Source organism: Rhea pennata, chromosome 3, assembly GCF_028389875.1.
Source record: "Rhea pennata isolate bPtePen1 chromosome 3, bPtePen1.pri, whole genome shotgun sequence".
NCBI classification, from domain to species: Eukaryota; Metazoa; Chordata; class Aves; order Rheiformes; family Rheidae; genus Rhea; species Rhea pennata.
The window spans coordinates 45,809,463-45,833,292 of record NC_084665.1 but is presented as its reverse complement, the minus strand read 5'-3'; the positions used below and the strand labels follow the sequence as shown (position 1 = coordinate 45,833,292).

General features: G+C 40.9%; 1 protein-coding gene across 7 annotated transcripts in view; it reads right to left on the bottom strand.

The window, feature by feature from the left end:
• The window catches only part of SMOC2 (SPARC related modular calcium binding 2), a 151,737-nt gene extending 128,603 nt beyond the window's left edge, over window positions 1–23,134 (bottom strand). For all 7 annotated transcript variants that reach the window (XM_062572194.1, XM_062572195.1, XM_062572196.1 and 4 more), the window contains exon 1: window positions 22,430–23,134. In XM_062572194.1, the coding sequence (XP_062428178.1) occupies window positions 22,430–22,504 (75 nt within the window). In that variant the 5' untranslated portion in view covers window positions 22,505–23,134. The remainder of the gene's footprint in view (window positions 1–22,429) is intronic.
• Between the last annotated feature and the right edge of the window lie 696 nt (window positions 23,135–23,830).

The window sequence follows — 23,830 nt, the reverse complement described above, 5'->3', positions numbered from 1 at the left end:
CAATGTCCAAGTTTTTTGGCCCAACAAATAGTTATTTAACATAATAGCAAAAAGCATTAGCAACACAAACTACATCTTTCAGAAACTGGACATGAGCAGAATGAATTATGCATCAGTTCACTTCAAGATTAACACTTTCTCTGAACTGTAGTTTTAACATACAGAGGCATCCCCATCCACTGTTGAATTCTCTTCTAAGAACTCATATGAAAATCATCTTTGCCTTTATGTTGCAATTTGCTATTGCTAAGAATTAGACATCACCTGAGATTTTTCTGAAATATAAGTCTATCCAGGAAAGGTGTAAATTACGTATTATAAACTGTATTATGGTATTTGCAAGTAGTGTGATTTAGTGCACATACTGGCTCACATTTGCTGAAAATGCTCATCTACCTCAAGATTTTCTATAACAGCCTGAGTCTAAGAAAAAACATACTACTTTATCCAATGTTTTATCATTTTTAGATTCTATTAACAGAAAAGCTCCATGGTCACAATCTTAGTATTTTTCTAACTAGTGAACTCAATCCAGTTTACAGGATCAGTAAAGTGTTGGTAACAATAGAGTCTTTCTTCTCAAATAGGTAAGATCTTCATGCTTTCAGGAGCCAGCTGGATGTGGATATCTGTTCTGTTATTAACAGACAAGAAAACTGAAGAAGCTGATGAACTTTTCCAAGGACTTATTTGTAATACAACCTTCAGTAGCCTTTTTTTTTGCAATCCCAAAATGAGCACAGACGGCAAAGTGTTATCCATCTTTCCTGACACAGTATAATTTTCAATAAAGGTACATATTTCATCCTTAAACAGCTTATAATATTGTACATTGTTTCACAGGTACACATTGGTGTAACAAAGAATAATTTTTTCCAGTGTTATCTAATACATGTGTATTGCAACTTCATTACAAGAGTCAAAAAATGGACCTTTCAGCAGAACTCACCAGGGTTTCCATTTTGAAGACGTGCTGAGAATTCTCTGATATAGGATGCCCCAGTATTCAAACAGACCATGTAACTTAAATATACAGCAGTAGCTTCAGCTAAGAATATTTTCACTGTGACCATGGCAATTTTGGGTGAAGTCACTGAAACATACACATGGGACACAGTGGCCTGAGCTGTAACTCTTCCTTTTTCATTGTTTCTATTATGTGCCTTTAGGGAACATCTTTCAACATTCTTCCCATATTGCCCTCCCCACCATCCCTAGAAAAGGGGATGATGTTTAGTCACACAACCATCATGTTGTGGAACTAATTCCACATACCACTAGTGCGGGAAAATTCCTTCTTCTCAGAGCAAATGATACATTTTGAGTGTTCACATTATTCCATGGCATGCATGTTGGTATCAATTTCATCCTAAATTTCTGCTCCATGTAACATTTTACATCATCTCACTGCCGTATAAGGCTTACCTGGTAGTTGCTCAGATTAAGTGAGTTACCTGCCTAACAAATCCTCTCCACAATCTCATCCTCTCCCCTAAAGGAGTATGGACAGTAGAGCTTTTTTATCTCAGATTCTGTCTAAACAAACAGAAGTAAAAGGTTGAAGAATTTCATCTTGCACTGGACAAGAAGGTGGAGAACTTCTCAGTCATTCCTGCCAGGTAGCTATAGGCTTCTGCCATCCCTAGGCCAAAATAGCTTGACAGAGGCGTTTAATCTGAAAGTCCTCCCATAAGGAGTGAAAATGTTTCTCAACTTTTCTTTCCAAATAATTCATATCTTTTCCTCCACTTTCCTCAAGCTACATTTCAATAGCTCCCTCCACCAGTTTAAACAAGACCAAGCAACACAGCTGACAGACATCCTTGACACCTGTCCTACCATGCAAGGGTACACAGACTGCCCCGCAACAGTTCTTACAGGAATTCATTGCACAACCTAACACATAAGACTTACCTCACACACAGATCTTCACCCTGAAGATGTTACAAGTGAATAGGACAGGGTTTGGATATAGCTGCAGTGGCTCTTGGGAGGGACCTGCCCCCCAACTCCTCTCTCATGATGTATAACAGAGCATGGGGTAGAAGGGAGGGCTAGGAACAACTCAACACCTGTACAGCAATAAATTTAAATAAATTTACAGCAATAAATGACCTGAGGCTACCAGCACTGACATTCTGCTCAGGAAGACCACTGCACAGCAAAGGGCCTGGAAGACACTCAATGGCATCATGAGAAGAACAGCTGAATTAACCAGCTTGTACTTCAGCCTATATTTTCAAGGCTCCTTAGTAATACAAACATTATGCTTTTTGACCTGTTGACATCTGATTTAACTTGAATAATTTCCTGAAGTATCCTTTGCTAGTCCTCAATAACAGGGTAAAATAGGGTAAAAGCAGCACCTACAGAAGGCAAGGTACAATAGGAACGGGAGTCTGCTCCTGTTTGGAGCTGCAGTGTGCAGACTACTTCCAGGTCTGAGGAGCAGAGGGAGGGCACATGCTCCATTCTTGGATGGGAATAATGGTACTGACTAGCAAAACCTAGTAAAGCAAACATCACAGCTTCCCTGAGAGAGAGATGTATTATCTCTGCTTTACAGTTGGGCATACACACATTGAATTCGCTCATGGCAAACAAAAAACTAAAGTAGAGGAAAAAACATCCTAGTATGATGAAGAAATTAAGGTAAACATAAAAATATCATTCATTTTAGAGCAAGAAATACAAAATGGATCATTCTTTTTTTCTTCCTTTTGTGGGGAGGAAGTGTCATTCTGTATCCTTTTATTGTCTCAGAAAAGTTGATGCTGGTAAGCAATTTTATTTCTTTATTGCTGCCATAAGAGATGAATTTCAATCTTTCATCTCCGTGAGCTCACTTCTTGCAATTCCACAGGTATTCCTGAGCAGATCTTTAAGGATAATAGAAACTGATCCCATTAAGACACTCATGGGCTGGACACTTAAAGGCAATCATATATCTGCAAGTTTTCTGCAACTTCCTTATTCAATTTACTCTTCTTTTGAAATGTGAAAATGTTTAAAAATATATCTGCTGATTATAAGCATAGCAACCAAGGTATCTCTGCACTGCCCAGTGGAGATCTGTATTCCTATGTTAATGTTGATACAGGCTGGCATGTTTACTCAGTGATGCATAGCTCTGAAGACCATAGTACTTTGGCATTGTTCCACAGTTATGCTGAACTATGTGGTCTTCTGCAGAGCTGGAGGGCTTGCACAGCGCTCAGCTCTGCAGCGCAGAAATGCTCACAGTGCATCCATTCTGCTTCCTGCACCACTATGCACATACACAAGCACGCACACAGACGCAGACGGACACGTCCACTGTGCAGCTTCTGACTCTGGCAGCCCGTTTATGCTTTCATAAGGTTTCCTTGCACTTCATGGTTTATATGGTGTGGAAAGCAGGATGTGTAGCTGATACGGAGATTTCAAAGTGAGTGAAGCAATTTATTCATTTCCTCTAGTAGCTTGCTCCAAGTCACACCAGAGCAGACTGTAGATGGGGGAACCTTGTCTTCATGTCAGCTATCATGTCACATATTGACATGAGTGGTCAACAGTCTAGTAATTGCTGCCTTGCAAAAATATTCAATATGATGTGGGAACCTACAAAGAATACAGTTCTCTAGATATGCTGGTTGATTAGCTGTAAGACTGCTAGACACACTTTGCTCCTATAGTCAGTCTGAGGCCAGTCTGTTTGCAGCTGGCTACATTATTCTACAGCTTCTTACACTCCTGTGACAGGGATTCACTTCTGCATGCTCTCCCTTCAGGCTGGTCTCTCTCTGTCTTCATGACTTAAGGATTCTGAATACCTTAGGTTTGGTATTATCCTCTCTGCTTGTGCTGCTCTAAGTAAAAGGTCTTCACTCACAAACAACAAAGCTCTTTAAGCATAACATAAGTTATCAAATTGGAGAGTTATTTTCTCTATTGCCATGTACATTTCATAGCCATTTAAAGCTACAAACCGACATTATAAAAAGCAGGCTTGGTACAATACTAACTGAAGTGCTTAGGTGGACTGCTGGGGCTTTTAAGTTGCCACTGACCAACTGAGTTTCCATCCTCAAAAACTGGAAACAACAGCTTAGACTCTGCTTGCCATTAGATCATCTCCGTCATCTTTTCCAGATCAAAAACCTGTCTGATGGGATTTTTAGTTGGCAGAACCACTTAGCAGATTGTACAACTGCTTTTTAGGGTGCCTTCTGGCCTGTAGCACCCAAATGCTGTGGTGGCCAATGTAAGGGCCCTGGGAGTATCGCTACCCACAGAGGCTGGCTGCCAGATGCAGACCCAACCTGGAGACAGCACATCTGGGGTGGCCCCCTTCTTTGGTGGTCTGAGGCAGAGGCTCCTTGGCAGGGTGGTGGGAAGCTTGTAGCTGGGCAACCCCCGGCCCCTGGGAACTGATTTTAAGCTGAGCTCTGCCATTTGGCCCCACCAGAGCTACAGCTCCTGCTGCATCGCAGCCTTGCCCCTGCCCCTCCCCAGCCACAAGTGCCCTGGTCCTGATACTCGTGCACCAGCTGGGCCAGCCCAGGGCCATCCTCATCCCTGCAGCGGTGCTCAACGCCTCCGGGGGCTGGGGCTGCCCTGGTGCCCCCAGAGCCCTGCACACTCGAGGTGGGGGGACAGGACCTGGCAGCCAGGAACAGCCCTGCCAGCAGCCCCCAGCACCAGGAGCCCCCAGCCAGTGGTGCCCAGACACTAACATAGATTGCTTGCCTTTCACATTACATTTTTTACCATATTAAGAGGTTTTTGGCAGTTGCAGTGGTGCAAGGAGAAAGGAATTGGTCCCCTGAGAGGGATATGTAACAATTTTCTTTGGACTAAGGAAGGGGAATTTAGTTTTAATTAAATAATATGAGAAAAAAAGGCCTAGATGTGTTAATTTGTTGGCCTGAAATGTGTTTAGACTGGGTTATAGGGATGTTTTGACATTGGGTGATTAAGGTGATTAGAGAGGACAGTTGTAAGGTTGGACTATTTCAACATTAAGGATTTTGATACTGGTAATGTCACCCTGACACTAAGAAGATCCTGCAAGTGATATAAACTCAAATGAACTGCTGTTTAACCAATGAAATGAGCAACCTGAAAAGTAATTTTCTATAGATCACCAAAGACAGCTTTAAAAAAAATGCATAAGTGAAATAGCTTGAGTTTTTTTTTTTTTTTTTTTTTTTTTTTTTTTTTAAGGCATGTTTTGAAAATGGGTCTTCAGAGATATCCCCAAGAGTTATATCTTCTAAAATCTATAGATCATCTTTTCTGCCACATAAAGAAGGTTGCAAATATGGAACTGATAAAAAAAAATTGTTAGATTGTAGATTAGTGATTTTTCTTCCTGAAAGAAAAATCACTAACTTGACCTGTCTAATCTCAGTCTTGTGTGATGCTAAATAGTGATTCAAAATTCAAATATGAATTTTGCCCATACTTTAGAGGTACCTGAGAGATTTTTTGGTATGGGCCTTTATGGTAAAAATTTTTAGTATTAATTAACAAAGTTAAATAGGAGTTATTACATCTTTAAATGTTTCATAAATAGGGTATAGCTTTGTAGGTCATTTCAAGGCTGAAAAATATTCTGCAAAATCTGTAGAATAACCTTAGACCTTTTTGCCAGCCTATACTGGAGGCTACAGATTTATGTACAGCAAAGATCATGTAGAGTTTTTTTAATGAACCACATCTTTGACATACGCCAAATCCTTTATCAGAAATATTTCTTCTCTTGTTAAAAATAGTAGAGGAAGTCTCAAAAATGAGGAAAGGTAACTGTAAAAAACAGCAACACTATATTGCTGTATCATCTTCATTATTGAAATAAGATCACATGATAATTAATAAAGAGTTAACTTAGAGAAGTGAAAGTTTTCAAATTTTGCATAAGATTTTTCAGGTCAGAAAAGGTTCAGAGAAGTAGGTTCAGTTCATGAAACATTTGAAACTGAATTAGCTCCTCTTTAGCTATGGTTAGTGATACACCACAAAACCATACACGTAAGTATAGTAACAGTTATGTTACCTTATGCATGAAAAACTACCACTGGCTCGAATTCTTTCAGATTAAAAACCCCTTCTTCATAAAAAATTGTTAGATTCCACACACCTTTATTTTCTGTCTGCTTTTTTAGGAAATAAAAACCCTTTGCATTACTGTACACTATTTCTAGAGTACAATTTAATGACTGCTTCTCTGTCTCTTGAAGAACATCAGGACTATAAACTATTGTTACAATAAAATGCACAAAGTTTATAGAAAACTTTCAAACAGAAGAGTTGTCTGTTAGGAAATGCTCTTTTTGAAAATGGAACGTTTCATACACAAATCGCCTTTTAAAGAACTTATAAAAATTTTTGCCCTATTTTTTCTACTCCTTCCTTTTTTATGCCAATATAGCTTCTAATATACTTGTAACTTTGCTTTCATAACTCTTATCATGAAAGAAAACATTTAGCCATTCAGCTAATCAGATTGGCTAGCAAAGGTTTCACTTGTTTTACTATTGATAACAATTATTTTTAAATCCCAGATAATTAAAAGCCATTTATCCAAAAAAGAAGAAAATCAGTTAAAAACAAAAAAACAAACAATGGAGGCATTAAATGCATATACATGATTTGGACAAGAGGAGAGCATTTTCTCTAGACTTCCTGGAGCAGTCTGATGGCTATCTTGTATATGATTTTTATTAAAACATTTTTCTCTTGTGCTTCTCTTTTTTGATCCTTTGAATACATATGCACCTATCTTTGGATATATATGATTTCTCTCTTCCTATCTTTTCAGCCTATTTTATAGATAATATCTTTTTGGCATTTTATAAATGCTCTTTTAATAGGCAAGGGAACCATCCTTTCTGTCAACTCAGTTTCCACTGAGTACTAAAGAACAAAGCTTTACAGAGGTAATGGTAAAGAAACATGAGCAACTGGGCAACTGTTCCTGTGCCTTACATGTGAGCTTAGACAGAGCCATCAAGCCATCAATCAGAAATGTGTTGGTGGTTTACTCTTCACCTGTGAATACTGCAGAATTATTTGACCCTTCTTTTAGAACCAAACCTGTCTCCTCTGGTTTGGAAGTGCACTGTAGGCACATGGTCACTAATTCAAATATTTCCAGAGCTTCAGGACTAACCTCTAAGCCCTAATATACTTTTTTTTTTTTTTTTTTTTTTTAAGGATAAAGGGCCCCAAGTGAAATTCCCAAGGTGTGTGTATCCCCAAGTGACCTACTATGCACTAAGGAACTGCACTTATCCATTGGAAAGATCCAAAACCCTCAGGGTAGGGAATGGTCTATAATGAATATAAGTGTTGCTGATAAATGATCCCTAGGGTAACAAAGTACTGGATATGTATTTTATTAGGTGATGAGCAGGAGAAGGATAACATCTGGATTCACAGTCCATCAGGCTAAAGCTGCCAAGTGTTTGATTCAAGTTACAGTGCATTTGAACAACACCATAACATTTAAATGGATTCCCATGGCAAAGATCCTAATGCAATTTGGAAAATGAAATAGCAATAGAGCAATGGTGTTCACCTTTGACATGGAAAGTGTGATAGAGAAAAAAGTCTAAGAGACAGCATATAGCCAACAGCTGTTTGAGAAAGCAAAACAGTGAGCAACAGAGATCTCTGAGCTAGAAAAGACTTAAAACTCTGATCAACGTGCTGCAACAACAATGCAAGTGACCCATACACCAAGAGACCAACCCTTCATTTTATAGCATCATTCACAGCCTCAAGTTAATGGACATGAGGGAGCACATTAACTGAAATTGCAGCATTAACTAGTTTCATACATCATACAGTTACTAAGACGGAGGCTGGCTGTTGGAAATATAAACTCCCAATGTTGCGTGCTTTCATATACAAGCTGCCCATGGATTTTTAACACAATGCACAAATATTTTTGGACCACAGGGCAGACTTAACTGATGTAGATCAGCATGAGGTAAGCACACTTTCATCAGAGGAGCCTGACCTTGCTTAACCAAGCTCAGGCAGGAATCCAGAGCACCAAATAGCAGGACATGAGCCTGCTGGAGAAGTGTAAGCTTAGAAAAAGGAGTGTACCATGGAATCAATGCACTCTGAATCTGCTTGGTTATACAATGTAGTCAGAAAGAATGACAGGTGCCCTAGCACTCCCAATTTCCTGAGCTTTTTTTAATAATTGCACTGATGAACAACACACTTGCATGGCTTTAGCTTTACTTTAACAGTTTTATATACTAATAATTCTTATGAGTCTAGCGTAACATGAAGTCAATAGAGATTGTTTTAGTGTTTGCCAGCAAGAAAAGAACTTTATAAAAATGAGTCAATTTTATTTTGAGATAAGCATATCTTCTTAGAAAAAAAGTGAGATTTGAGCTTCTGCCTTCCTATGCTTTTGATTTTGCTACTACTTTCCATTGTACATATATTAACCTTGATTACTGTCTTTTCTGGGTTCTGCAGCTGAACCTGCACCTGCTTCTGCACCACGTTCTATCTCACCTGAACTAGTGCCACAACCCCATTCAGGTATTTCCAGCCTTTGGCACCCTGAACAATCTTTGGAGCCTGCAAACAGCATATCATACTAAAATTTAAGAATGGTTGTGTCTATGAAGAGATCCTCCAAAATTTAAGAACAGCTATGTCTATGAAAAGCTTCTCCCCTTGCTGCCAAGATCGACAATGAGATTTTCACCGAAAATGGGACTGATGGTCTTGTAATAGTGATTTTGATGTATGTGGGATTTACCTCGAACTTATCAACCTACTATTAGGAGAGTCAGCTATATTTGCCCTGCAGAGTGAAAGACAGACAGTATTCTAACAACTTTGATTTCATCAGACTATTGTATCCCTACAATTTCAATGGAATTTTAAGTTACAGCACATGCATTTGCCAACAATATGTAAGAAACATGAATATGGTGATCAGACTGATTCAAGAAAGTATTAGTCACTCAGTATCAGGATACTGGCACCAGAATGCTGGAAGAAGTAATTTTGTGCCACTCCTGTGTAGTACATGTTCAGTGATATCCTGTTCTTGACCATCTTCTAGTTATATGTACAAAAAGCTGACAGCATATTTCTGCTACATTCAAGAGCTGTGGGTGTGAACAGCCCTAGACATGTACAAACTGACAGAGATTTTATCAAGTTTCTGAGGCCCTAGCTTCACATTACAACATGTTCATTGACGATACCAGTTTCAAGTACTCCTGTCACCTCTAAGCTTCTCTGCACAATCCTGCCCTTGTATGGGACACCCATTGTCAAGTTAATTCTCCCTCACTCATTTCAGGAGAGCAAGTTGTTTCCCTTGTTCCACAGTGAGGAGGACAGGCACATGTCCAACTTTGCTCAACTCAAACTCTTACTGGACTCAGAAGGATCTAGAGGAGAAATTCTACTGTGATCATTTTGGAATATTTGTACTGCTACCATAGAAACCCTCTGACACTCGTGTATGGCTGCCTCTGCAACTTCTCTATCCATGACACATATGATCAGAGAGCTCCAAACTAACTTCTGTTAAGTGCCTGTCACAGACACTGCTGCTTTGACACAAATGCACCGATTCCAGAGGGCTAGGACAGAAGCTGACAGTAACCCCCTCTTTATTAGGAAGTACTGCAATGTGATGAGTTCAGAATCTTTTCTGATCTCTCAAAACAGGAAACTAGGTCAAACTGTCTCACTTCACCTCATCCACCCTTCTGCATCTGTTGAAGTGCTTTGCAGGTACCTTGCATATATTTCACCACTTTTTTTTTTTTTTTTAAAAAAACAATATTTGATATAAGAGGAGGACACAGAATGTGTGTACATGATATATGAAGCCCTCAGGCCATTTTACAATTATAAAGAACTGATAAGAAATTAAGTAATTAGTTTATAATATACTTTGTTAACATCTTCTAAATGGCACTCCACCATCCTGTAGTGTTCTAACAAAGGAAGAAACATTAAAAGAGAATAATAAAGTTTTTAAAAGGAGTGGACCTATATTCAGACAACAAAGACCAAGTATGGAAAACAGAGAACACCTATTCCTACTTCCCTCAGACACACACGCACACCTGCTTTGCCATTGCTGACAGCAGATAGCTGCAGGGTTCTTCCTGAGAAACATCCTGCATACCACAAAATAGCTGTAGAATATGAACTGTGACCCTCTTCAGCTTTGATAGACTTACCATTTTTCTCAAGCTTTTCCATCCATCATGCACAACCTTTCTCAAGTTTAACTCACTAGTTCATATGCAGCTCCCCTGAGGGAATTTCATTGTATGTCTGACACTAGTTTAATTGCTGTCAGGTGGAAATGATGAGTTTTTACATGTGATTAGTTCTATTCGTAACCACATAATTTCTATGAACAGTTCTGATTGCTCTTTACTTGTATTAAATAAGTGTGATTTCCTAACATAGTTGTAAAATGAATCTCACTTTGGAGTTTCCTCACCCCCGGGTGTGAGGAGGAGATTCAGAATAGCAACTTTAAAGAAATGATATACTTTTCTGTCAAGGACTAGAAACTGTGTAACTTTTTGTTTGCTCTTGTCACACTTAGCAATTCAATCAGTAAAGGCTTTCCTCATTCTCTCATAATTTAGTCAAGAGAGATAATAAAATAAAACCAAACTATTGCCTGAGGCAGCTACTGAAGTGAACCTAATCTGAGATTTGAAGGAAGATGGTGTTTCAATTTTCAGATAACTCCGCAAATCTATCAACTACCAAACACAGCTGCCCTGAAATATCTCTAACATCATTAAAACCTAACAACTTATAAATCTTGTGAAATTAAAACTACCACTTCTTATGTATCCTCTCCTCTCTTAGAGGAAAACAAACAAACAAACAAACAGCTCCACATCAAATTTCAGGAACAAAACTGAAGTTCTGGATTTTTAACTAAATGGATCTTTAGAGCCTCATGTAGGTTTTTCTATCATCTTCAGAAAGCAAAAGGAAGTGGAGTATTGCACAGGAATGTATATAGTTCACCTCTGCATACATATATGTAAGACTCACATAGTCTTAGAGAAGAGATAGTAATCTAGGGAATTTATTGCAGAGGATGGATAACATTCTGAAGCTCCAGGCTCCCCACAGGAAGAAGAACTGTGCTTCTTAATAATGCTTGACACCTCTTTGAGGTTGGCAACAGACCCTTTGGGTCAAGCTTCCCCAAAGGGTTGGTTGGTACTGCTGCTATAGAAAAAGAGAGTTCAGTCATCAGGAGGGGCAGCAGCAAGAGCACTTCTCAGCTCTTTGATCTGCATCCACTGAAAAAGAAGTATCCTGAATGCAGCCCCATCTCCACTGCCTCAAGAACAGATACAAAGGGGCAGTGGTGAGAGAAGCTCTCAGCTCTGTGCTAGGCTGCATGCAAGAACAGGAAGAGGCATCCAGATATTCCCTTTCTTCTTTGCAGGAAAGGCCAGGCTGTACTGGTTTGGAGCTTTTCTCCTTTAGGGAAAAAAAGAGTTTTGTACCATGAAAGGAAACACATACCACAACCTGAGAACCCCCTGCTTTAGGCAATAATAAGGTTGAAACACTAAGCTCTCACAAGGCAGGAAATACCAAGTAGATGACACTTGGCCCTCTGGACTATGCAGATCCCCTTTGTCCAGCATCATGACAAGACCAGGGAATATACCTTTTGCTCATCTTTTCCCACAGAGCTGAGTGATTACTCCAATACTTTAGAATACCTAGACTTAATTCAGACAAACCAGGAAAGTCAATACAAGTTAGTTAGCTTGAGGAGAACATGTAAAGCAGAGGATGTAAAGAACCAGGTTTTGTCTTCTGCTAGATACATTATTTGTATATCCTCCACTAGTTGTATTGAACTTTTTCTGTAGCAGGTATCATTTGGGTTTTATGCTAATTTATTACACTTATTTATTATTGAACTTGTTGCTAATGGTAGACCAAAAGGGCTAGCCAAGAATGAGGCTCATCTGCCCTAAGTGCTGTGCAGACTTGAAAAGCTTACAGTCTATATAATTAGACAAGGCATGCTCATACTAGGGAAGGAGATGTACTAAGGAAGCAAGGTCAAATATATACAGAAGGAGGAGGCTGGAGCAAAATCTGCATAAGCCAGAGACAGCACAGTCAAAACCATAGGTCACAAAGTATGTCAGCTTTGAGGTCTTCTGGGCTTGTTCAAACCAGCAGGGTCTCTGCTAGCTCATTTATTTATTTTCACTCTGATGCCACGCATATGGTGAATCTGTGATTATTGCACTATTTACTCTACAAAACCAGCAATACTGTGTCTGTCATGTTTCTGTGGGTTTGTCACTAGCCACCTGGATGCATAAAGCAGTATCCTTCAGCAATATCCAAAACATTTCATCTTAGTGTCAGATATCTGGCTTTGCCATCAAGTAGGAAATACCTTGAAATGATTCTCTCACTGCCGTGTATCTCACAAGGTGCTGTAGCTAGTAAAAGTAAATCACTGATGCTTCTGAAGGGCACCACTATATACCAATTTTGCACCACACAAAATGACTGCACTGGGTATAGACAAATAGGGATTTCAGTGCTCTGCATTTTGCTTTTCCCTTCAGAAGGAAATCAATTATCAATGCATGAAAAATGTCTTGTAATTTTATTACAAACTAATGGAAGTCCATCACCAAGCAATGACAGAATTTTTGCTTTGGGAGTTATTCAGCACCTGAAAAGGGGAAACTTAAGCAGAAGAGCAATTTACCAAATGAACACTCCTTTCAAAAAATCTTTCCTTTTCTTTCAGAAATGTAATTTATGGAGCCTTTCAAGGAGGAAATATGATGGAAAGATAAAACCTCCTGTACAAAGTTCAGATTTGCAACTAAATCTACACAGGCTGAAATCCATCAAAAATTTGACATGCTTGAAAACTGCCTTCCCAGGAGGATGCAGTTTGAAACATAATCCCATTAAATGTAGTATGGAAAATAAGTCATCCACTTTATTTTATCTTGCTGGAAGCTCTGTAACTAAATGGTGCAAAAAGAAATCTTATGGATATATGCAATGAAATGAACTGGCCACATGCTAGTTCTTAGCAAGCTGAACACATCCTATTGTCCTACAGTTAAGAGCAACTTTTATGTTAGGCTATCTTTCCCCTCTTGTCCACACCAGCCTCTCAGAGCTTAGACACCAGGATTCAGGATTAATGTCAAGGTAAGCTATGTCACTAAAGACATAGAATACTTTGTTTTCATAGAAATGAATTGTACATTTAAAGATTTTTCTTGTGAGGTTTTTTCTCATTTTGAGGGCCTAACTGGCGGGTAACTGAGTGGCAAGTGCTGAGAAGTGAGAGTCCCCAAGTGTCACATCCCCCAACCTCCAGTCTTATACAACTGGGGGAAGAAACGGTTTTATTGCTTTCAGCCTTTCACAGAGAGGACAAAGCACACCGTGCTGTTCTTGCACTCCCTCCGGTGGTGCATTCCTAAAGTGTAATAGGAGAAGTAGGAGAAGTGCCATCCCAGGCTTTGGGAGTGCTGGGTCAGTAATACCAGTCTGGCTATATTTGCTGTGAAACAGACAGGAGAAGAAATGGAGAAAGATGTGTATAGATCAACTCTCTGCTTTTTAATCTTAAAAATCCTGGACTCTGAAGTCTAGGATGGCTACATTCAAAAAGTAAGCCATTTAACAGACTGGAGATAATTCACTAAACATACACGCATGTTAAGAGTCTTTTTTAGTTTCTTTGTTGGTGGTTTCTTTTTTTTCATAACTTACCTTCTTTGGGAATATAGATGTCTTTAGAATTTGTGCTATCCCTTACTACACTTAGACCAAACTTCACTTAGTTGATTTCATTTATTCAATAGAAGATGTGACTTTAAAAAGCAACATCTATCACAGTGATTATTTACTCTAACAGCCACATCAGTCTACATGTGGCCTTGAGAAGCACTTATCAGCACCAATGGCTTAAAAATGTGTCACTGAGGCTGTACTTGCCAAATTCACCTTTACAGAGCCTAGGCCAGCTTCACTGCCATTCCTCTGACTGGAGTAAGTGGCTTTACTATAGGTGCTAAAGTGAATTAGAACTGATTAAAAAACTGTTTGATTTAATTCATTAATTAATTCTTTACATAAGCAAATAGACATGAAGACAAACACATGGATTGGGGCAACGGAGCCAGAGTCACTGTGGGAGCTATATTTATTCTCTCCTTATGATGCCTGCCTTTGATGGTAACTCTCCTTCTTTTAAGGAGAGTTCATCTCCCTTTAGGGAGATTAGGTTCATCTCCCAACTTCAAATGGGAACACAATGTGCTTGAATGCATACAGAAAATCAGGAGCAAGGCAAACACTGTGCAGTCAACATGGCACACACAGAAACAGCCTCACATAGAAGAGATTCACTGCCTCTCTGATATAATGCCAACTCCATATTTCCACCCTGTATTCTCCAGAAATGGATCCCAGACCTTAACCTCTACCATTTATAGCAGCTAAGCCATTTCAAAACATTATAGACTTGACCTGGTGTTGGGAGTTGCCTCTGCCAATGGCAATATCTGCTGCCACTGAAGATAGCAGCACCTAGCAAAGAAAATGTTTGGGGAATCAGTGCTCTAGATTATATGAACTGCCCAAGGTAGTTCATATACACATTCGGCTCGCTGATACTTTCAGACCTGTGCCGTGGTTTAAGAGCATTTCTGTTCATGAAGTCCATTTATGGTTAAATTATGGTCAAATGCTTTGTGTATCCACCGAAATGTCACCCTCCCTCCTCCTTCTCCCTCGAAGTTGTAATGAGACTCAGTGGCAGCCTCCTTTATGCAGACTAAACTCTCCCAATCCTCCCCTTTACTCCAGATAACAGTAGGAAAATGATAATGAAACTGAGTCATTGCCTTCCCTCCCTAACATCCACACATGCTTGCAACCTGCAGGTTTTCTCTGTACTCCAGTTTGCTGCACAAATCATGGTGAGTCTACCCTGATTAACATTATCTATTAAACTGGTTCTTTACATGCCAGTATTTTCATGTCAAAAAATGTAACCTAAATGTCAGACCTTTCCTGACCATTTATGCTGCTTACACATCACTGACAATATCTTGCTTTAATATTGAAAGGTCAACATATTGATATATATATGAGAAATCTAGCCTGAACAAAATACTGTGAGCTCTATATGGCAGCAATTGTACCCTAAAAATCTGTAAAATAGAGCAAGCAATCATGGCATAAATAAAGAGTGAGCCTTCCAGAGCAATGGAATTTTGCTTTGTTTTAATTTAAGTACTTTTTAGGTGCTCTAGGATAGACAGCTGAAGATTTATAGCATATGTATGACAGCTAATTTGTATAGAGATTTAAAATGAATACCTAAAAGACAGAAAAGCATACTATTACATCCTCAGAACAAATCTAAGGTAACACACATGAAGAAAATATGTTTACTCACTGTCTTGTAAAATGACAGAAAAAGAAGGCTAAAGTAAATGAAGGAAAAAAGTAAGATTTTGGATAGGTTTGAGGTAAACATTCTTGAGCAAGTTTTCTAGTGACAGACTAAGAAAGTCGGGGAGAGAGTTGGACTGGATCACTTTCAGGAAATGTTTTCTCTTTCTGTCTTGACAGGAATTCTAGGATGTGTTCTCTATTAGCCTGAATTTTCAGCAGCTGATGAAATACTTACTGATCATTTTTTAAAAGCTAATAAAGTAGAAAGAGGAAAAAAATCACTGAAGGGCAGCTACTAACTCTTCGAGGCAATTTCTTCTGCAAGGATTGAGTTTTAAGGACTGACCCCACACAAGTTTACTTCATGGTAAGACATGATACTATGTTAACTTTCCTTCTTTAAAACACTTTCTTAATTTGGTCAAGTCCTACTAAAAAACTGTACAATAACAAGCGTTGCCACACCATCCAAAATACCTAAGCAGTCCATTCATGTTTGGGCAGCTTTTACCTCATCCTCAGCAAACAGAATTTGTATGCTTGCATCTAATGAATACCATTGCATTACATCAATGGCAGTTATTCAAACCTATTCCCTATGTATCTAAGACAAGTAGATAGAAATGGGAGAAGTATGGGAAAAAACGTTTCTTTATGCTATACTAGTTTCTCTTTGTTTAACCAGCTCTCTCTTCCCAAAGAGAATTGTCAAGTATTGTTAATGACTGAATTTTTGCTACATCTTAAGTTATCTTTCCTCTTCCTTAGCTAAAAATTATGCTGTGTAACATCAGCATACTGTAAACTGTAATTTTTTTCCTGATGCATTTCCTCCTTTTTGGGCTTACTGCCAGTGTTGCACTGAAAAGTGTTTTATCTACCACTGTAGATAAAAAAGAAGTCAGTGAATATCAATTAAGAATTAGAATTGGGCAGAGAAATGTCAGCAGAAACATATCCTGTGAGAATATGCAGGGCCACTGACATCAAAATGACTGGCATCACCAAAATTTTGTTGTAGAAGATAGCAGAGGGGAAGATGAGGAGGAGGGCAGTATTCATATAGTCAAAAACTATTTTGACATTCTTTCTGAAGAAAGCATTCCAACTTTTCACTATGAAATGACCTTCATTTTAAGTATTTTATCTGAACTTTCTAAAAATCTATCTCAATACATAGTACAGAGTCAACCCAAAGTATTTCCTTTGTAGAAAATTAAGAAACATTTGGAATTTGATCCTAAAGAAAACAAAAGAACATTTTAAAATTTCTGAGTACTTCAAAAAATGTAACCTCCATTCACTTCCCAGCTTCCTCAGGCATGTATGAACTGGTTCAGATAAAAACTGCCACTCCTGAACCAAACTCAGGCTTTCATTTGCCATTCAAAAATAGGTTTTTGATCTCAACTTTTGCTTATTCAGTTTTTAATTTTCAGGCGCCTCTGCACTTCCTGGTCTCAGGCATGACAGGAAATGGAAGTACCAAAATACCGTGCAAATGGCTGTGTCTGTGGTAATTCTGGTTTGGCCGAAGAAATGGAAACATTAGCAAAGTCCTGAGTGAGCCAGATCTTGAAAAGATTCCTAGCCTGATTTCCAAACCAACATGGTTCAGATAGGTTCTGGATAGCAGTTAAACCTTTGGATGCTTCTCAAAATGAACCAAACCCTGAGGTTTGCCAACTGTCCAGGAATATATACGACTGTTCTTCGAGGTGTCCTCTATGTAATTTCATTTTTTTTTTTTTGTTTCCACTGTCCTGCTCTTCCCTCTCCTACCCATGCTCACTTCCACTCTTTGCTTCTAGTTCTAAATTCTTATGGGTGTGCAATCAACCTGCCACCTCCATTACGCATTTCACATTATAAGGTACAGTTTATGTTGGCTGCATGTAGAAATATTATTTTTAACTCCTGATCAAAAATTCTGCTGAATTTTTTAATAATAACCCTCACAAGTTCTGTTTTTGTTTCTTTAATGAGAAGTGTCTTGAGAGTTTAGTATACAGAAGCATTGTTGAAAGTGTTTTATTTTCAGAGCTGATGCACCCTTGATTGTACCAATGCCCATTTGCAGTAACAATGCTGTTAGGATCTGGAGCCACTTACAGTTTTATTTATGGTCTTGGTTTTTGAGTCACAATTAGAATAACTTTTCCAAATGTTTGGGTTTGTAGGCGCCATCCAAATGGATCCTTAACTTGGAAAGCTTTGATTGTGTTTAATTTCCCTCTACTGAACTACCTTAGTGGCCCATCTTATATTGCTAAGTGTTATGGAAGCTATCCAGGGCATTAAATGCTATTGAATACTCACAAAGCATGTGCCAAGGAAGAAAAAGAAAACAATTGTTCCCTGAAATATTCAGCCTCCAATGAAAGGAACTTTTAACAGGCAGAGGTGTTCATTTCAAGAAGCGATTTCAAGCAAACTTTCTTCCTTTGTAAGATCTAAGATCAATACTATATTGAGAAGGACACATAGTTCATCAAGGCTTTGAAAACATAAAATTAAATAGTTGTGGTATGTTGTAAGTCATCAAGATTTTAAAATAAGAAACACTTGTGTCCTATTGTTTGTAGAAACACATGCACTTACAACCCTGCAACTGAGATAAAAGCTAAGCTGATGGTTCCAAAAATACGGCATAAACAATGCCAAAGTAAGTGTGGCAATAAGTACAGTCATCTTAAAACTTACGTATTTTAGGAAGAGAATGAGTTTTCTTTTTAAATATTGTTTCAAAAAAAAATACCTAGGTCCTCAAGATATGGCTGTGCCCCTATTACAACATGCCTACACGGCTCAGCTCTCTCATCTATTTCATATGGACAGAGAGAATGGGTGCGTATAGAACAGAAATATAACATCTCAGAAATGTTCCAACAATGTACTACAAGAATTGCAGATTATTACCTGCCTTTCCATAAACAAGGTTAAAGGACAGGGATAGTTGAGATATTTTGTTGAAAGTAAGAATGTTTTATATTAATATTTGACACATGGGAAGGGAAAATCAGGAGCAGCCAAATTGGCTACAGTCTCTCCAGATCTCACTGTTTCTTATGAGACAGCTACCTTCCCAAAATCAAAGCCATTGTTCTGTTGCCAATGTTTATTTATCCAAAATAGCAGTAAAATAATACTAAATGATGTTCTTCTCCTCCATCCAGCTCTGTGGCTCAGCTAGTAATTCAGATTTGGAATATGATGTTTCCCTTCACTTCTTCTGTTATTTGCAATATATTTCTACTCCAGAGACAAGGGTCCATGAGCAATTGTAACAAAGAGGATCTTTTGACCTCAAGAGACTGAGATGGCTCCAAATTCAAAGTAGCTTTGGGCTGTGTCTAACCCAGTGAACCCTGAAGAACTTCTAAATTCTTGGGCCCTACTGCATCTCCTGGCTTCCCATAAATTAATATTCACATGTGCATCAGCCCCAGCGCTCATGTTCACTCTTTACCTTTGTGGATAGATGGGGACTCAAGCATGCTCTGGCTGGGTCCACAGTTTGGACAGAGAGGGACACACTACAAACACTCATTCATTACTCATTTAAATACAGCCATGAAGACCAAAGGACCAAACTCTAGACTACTTGATGCATCTCAACTACCTGATGATTTCTTTGATGCATCAGCCTGCTAGAAATTGGTCTGATGGCTATCATGAAGGTTGTAGGAAGCCACATAATCATCAGTCCCTGTGGACCTGCTAGAACTCAGTCCTGGAATCACAAATGACTGTTAAGCAATTGAGTTGTCACCTGCATGAAAACTGTAACTTCTTGCTATTAGACTGTTGCAAAGTTTCCCACACCAGAAAATCACATATTCACCTAAGCTACAGACATGAGTGGTTGCTGTGAGGTTTTTTGATGATCAAGGGAAATCTAATGCAAAAATAGTATTTGTAATTAAATAGGGATATGTCTCTATAAACGATTGAAAGTGCTATCTGTTTCTGGAGCTAGCAAGGATGTCAAGTTAAAATAGCCCAAAAGTATGTTTAGCCAGATCTGAACATAAAGACACCTCCCTTGCCACCATCACCACCAGCCATCATCCAGTTTGAAGTTTAGAACACCAAGCTGCTCAAAATACAAGTGCAGAAGAAAACTCTAATCCATGCAGTCATCTTTTTAAAATGACACTAATGCTGGGAACCTTAACTTTAAAATTGCTTTTACTAGAGGGAACTTTAATGTAACTGTCAAGAAGTTGCTAAGGTTCAATTTTTGGCAGATTTATCACTGTGGATAAAAAGACTATGTCTTTGTTATAGCTACCGTCTGGCAAGGTGCACATCCCACACCCCATGATGACGTGATATCTGCAGGCCTGTATACACTCTTCCCCATAATCATCCTGCAGTTTCAGGAACCTCAGGTCCACAGTGCAGCGTGTTCTGTCCCTGTGGCCTCCAGTTATTTTTGAAAATGTCAGTCTGTCTTTATTATTCTTCTAGTCACAGATAAAGGGAAAATCTTCATCTGGCATGCAGAAAAGAATTGTGTAGGTTCCTGTTATCATACAGCAAGTTAAAAAATATATATATACTCTTCCTTGGACTTTCTATGCAGTCTAGATTTGTTTTCTCTTATTATTTATATAGCTACTATCCATGCTAATTTGAGAGAGGTACATGTGAGAAAGGATCATACAGCTTACGAGCTACAAACAAAATGACTACAGGAGTAAAGAATGATTTAGAGTTGTGGTATTTAATGCTGTTTTTGTGTTTAAATAGGGAAGTACACAAACAGTAGAAGTAAACCTTTCTCATACAACCAGAATTCACTCAAAGTTTAGTCTTGTGAGAAGATGTAAAAATTATGTGTGCCTACATGTATGGGCACTGTTCTCTTACTAGGGGTATCTCTGAGTGTTCATTACCCATTTTATGAAAGAAGCATTTCTAATGTAGGCTAGAATTCATATGTGTTAGCCATCTCTGCAAGAAGAGCACAAGCTGCAGAAAAACTACCATAGGCTCACTACCTGCAGCCACCTAGCAATATGACTAGCTACTTGCTCTGAAAAGTTTGAGTTTAATTCATTCCAAAATCTTAAGATCTCCAAAAGCCATCACCATTTTGGTAGCATATGCTGGGGATTCCAACAGATTGACTGTTCTGTTCATGGTTTCATAAAAATGCACGTTACTGTATGGTCCGCAGATAAAAGATACACACTCTGGATGGGGAAGAGAGGGAGCAGAGGGGCCTCAGAGATCTCTCAACTAATGCTGAAGTCAAATATGACCACATGAGTCTATGTCATCTAACTTCTAAAGACACTACCCGTGTCCTGGGGTAGATTTTTCTTCCTTCAGCTTCTGTGAGATGGCAAACACTCAGCACATGACAGACACACTCAGCAGCAGTTTATTTAAATGGCATTGGAATCATATGAGATTAAAGATGATAAAACAATCAGTTGTATTTTACCTTTGGACAAACTAACTTCTGGTAGTGTTTCCAGTTTACTCCCATGATAATATCTAGATCTTTTTTACATTCTGAAGAAAGGAAATATAACACATAGGTTCTTATAAACTCTGTTTACTCAAATTTGCTCTAATATGATTGTGAAAGCAAACTCAGAAGTTAATGGCAATGTTAACCTGTCAACTAGAATATTACGTATTGTCTGACAAAACAAGGGTGCTTGAAACAATTTTCTTAAAAAGATAAAATTCACTTGACTTCACCTGTCTCACACTTCCAAATGTCACACACTATAAAATTCATGGAGGGAACTCATTCCTTTAAGGTTTTCAATTAACAGCTTCTAATCTACAAATCATTTCTAAAAAACTAGATGAGAAGGCAAAACTTCTTCCGAAGAATTTCAGGTATGAACAGCTCAGCCATCCCCCACCACCGTTTCTCCTTCAGTCATCCCTATCTCCCCCTTTTCCATGAGAAAAAGAGAGAGAGAGAGAAAGAGGGAGAAAGAGAAAGGGTGAGAGAAAGAGAGAAAAGAGAGAGAGAAAGAGAGAAAAAGAAAGAGAAGAAAGGCTCTACAAAATTCTCAGTATTTTACAGAAACTTCTTGACAGACTGAGATGAAAATGGGGTCTATTTCACTTTGCAGCTCCCTGTAACTAGCATAATAAACCTCCAAAGGGCCCAGAGCTCACCAAAACACTTAAAAACAGCTTGAAAGGGGTACTCGCTGCCCGTTATGTTTACTCAAGCACTTGTTTAAAAACACATTTAAGGAAAATGTTTTTATTTCTACAGATTGCATTAATTATAGCTTTGCAAACACTGCGAGCTCTACAAGAAGACTGAACCGAGCTATTAGCTGCAAACCTCAGGTCCCGGCTAGAGAAGTGGTTATGGCTTATTTAGCAGCTTAATGAATTGGCTCACCCATCTCTACGCAGAGTTCCATGTTTAGCATCATGGAGTCTGGAATAGCCAAGGAGGGTTGTTTCGCGTCACTTTGTAATTAAAAATAAAATAAAATCGGTCAACCAAAGGCAGTCCGAAAGCAGACCTCAATGCAGCACTATTCCTCTTCGGGAAAATAAAAGCATCAGTATGGGCATTAATATTGGCCCGAAGTCCTGCGGAGACCCACAGTAAACTTCCACTTAACTACCACGCTTCCCCCTGGAAAAGCGCAGGCGGCTCGGGTGTTTGTCACCCGTAGCACCGCGACTGCGCTCCGCTTTGCTCCAGGCGCACACGCGCAGGCGGCCGCGGCTCAGCGCGCAGCCTCCCTCGGCGCAGCGAGCGCGGGGCGCTCAGCCCGCCGCCTCCCCGGCCGCGGCCCGGGCCAGCGGCCCTTTCCCGAGGGACCGAGAGGCCGAAACCTCCCGGGGCGGCGGGGGCAGCGGCGGGGGCTGCGCATCAACCTGCGCGCCCGCCGCTCAGGTGCGCCGCGGCCCCGCCGCCGCGCCGCGGGCCGGGGGCGGCGGGCAGCCTTACCGTCAGGGCGGAGAGCTTCTGGGCTGGCACGGCCGGGAGCAGCTCCGGGAGCAGCAGCAGCAGCGGCACCCACATCCTGCGGCGGCGGCGGCGGCGGCGGCGGCGGCGGGCGCGGAGCGGCTCCTGGACGCGGAGGAGGGGACGGCGCTCCCCCCGCCAGCGCCTTCTCTGGCTCCTTTTCAGTCGCTCCTGCTGGGAGGTCCCAGCTTAGGTCCGGTTTTTGGTTTGGGTTTTTTGTTTGTTTGTTTGTTTTTTCCCCCACCCCTTAAAGTTTGGGGACGCGGGATACAGAAGATAGCCGGTGGCTTCTCCCTTTCTCCTTGTCCCTCCTTTGCTCCTGGAAAGTCACAGCCCGGGCTCGGCGATGCCCCCCAGCCTCTCCGCCGCCGGGGCCCTCCCGCCGCGCAGGCTCCGCCGGGGGCTCCGCGGCACCTCGCCGCGCACTTTCGCCGCCCGCGGCCTCCCCCGGGGCGCCGCTCCTCCCTCCGCCTCGGGCCGGCTGCTGCCTCGCCCTGGGGGTCGCTTTCTTTCCCCTCCACCCGCGTCTCCGTAGTCGCGGGGGAAGAGGGAGGAAAGGATGGGGAGGAGGAGGGAGGACCCTCCCACACCGCCCGCCGGTGTCAGCAGCCCGCGGGGGGCCGCGGCAGGCACGGTGGCAGCTGGGGAGCCGGTCGGTGTGCAGCTTCGCCCAAGCCTCTCCTGCCCTTTTCCTCTTATCCTCCCCCTGCGCCGCAGCCCGGCCTCCTCTTCCTCCTCCCAGATCCGCAGGTCCTCGCCGAGGATCCCTCCCCGAGGCACTCGGGGGGAAAGGGGGGCATGTCGCCTTGCTCCTACCCCCCCCACCCCGGGGGATGATCCCCTCGACTCCTCCTGCATCAACCCGTGCAAATGCAGGCAGCCCCTGGTTCGGGGCGGTGAGAGGCACCCCGGAGCACCCCCATCCCGGGGCACCCCGACCCCCTCCCAATGCACGTTGACCCCCGTGCATGCCAACCCCCACATATATGCTACCCCCCCATGCATGACTACTGCCCCATGCACCCCGAATCCTCCCCTCGGAGGGTACACCCCCGTGCACCCAACTGGCCTTGCTGCCCACAGGCTCCTCTGGCGCTCGCACCTCTGGAGGACAAGGCAGCAAGCGCTGAGGCAGCCTGTTGGCTGGCAGGCGCAAGGGCCGAGGAGCAGCGTTTTGTGGGAAGAGCCTCGCTGCCAGGCCCTTTTCCCACCGCAGGGAAGTGGCACACGGTTGGTGAGGGAAATGCAGGTTGCTGCGGGGCTGTCGCTATGCATGCAATAAATACCATGTGAAACCTCCCTGGTGACAGCTTTTGGGAACCGGATAAGGAATTTTATTATCTTCTTACTATGAACCAGCAGAGGATCTGAAATAAACCCTTT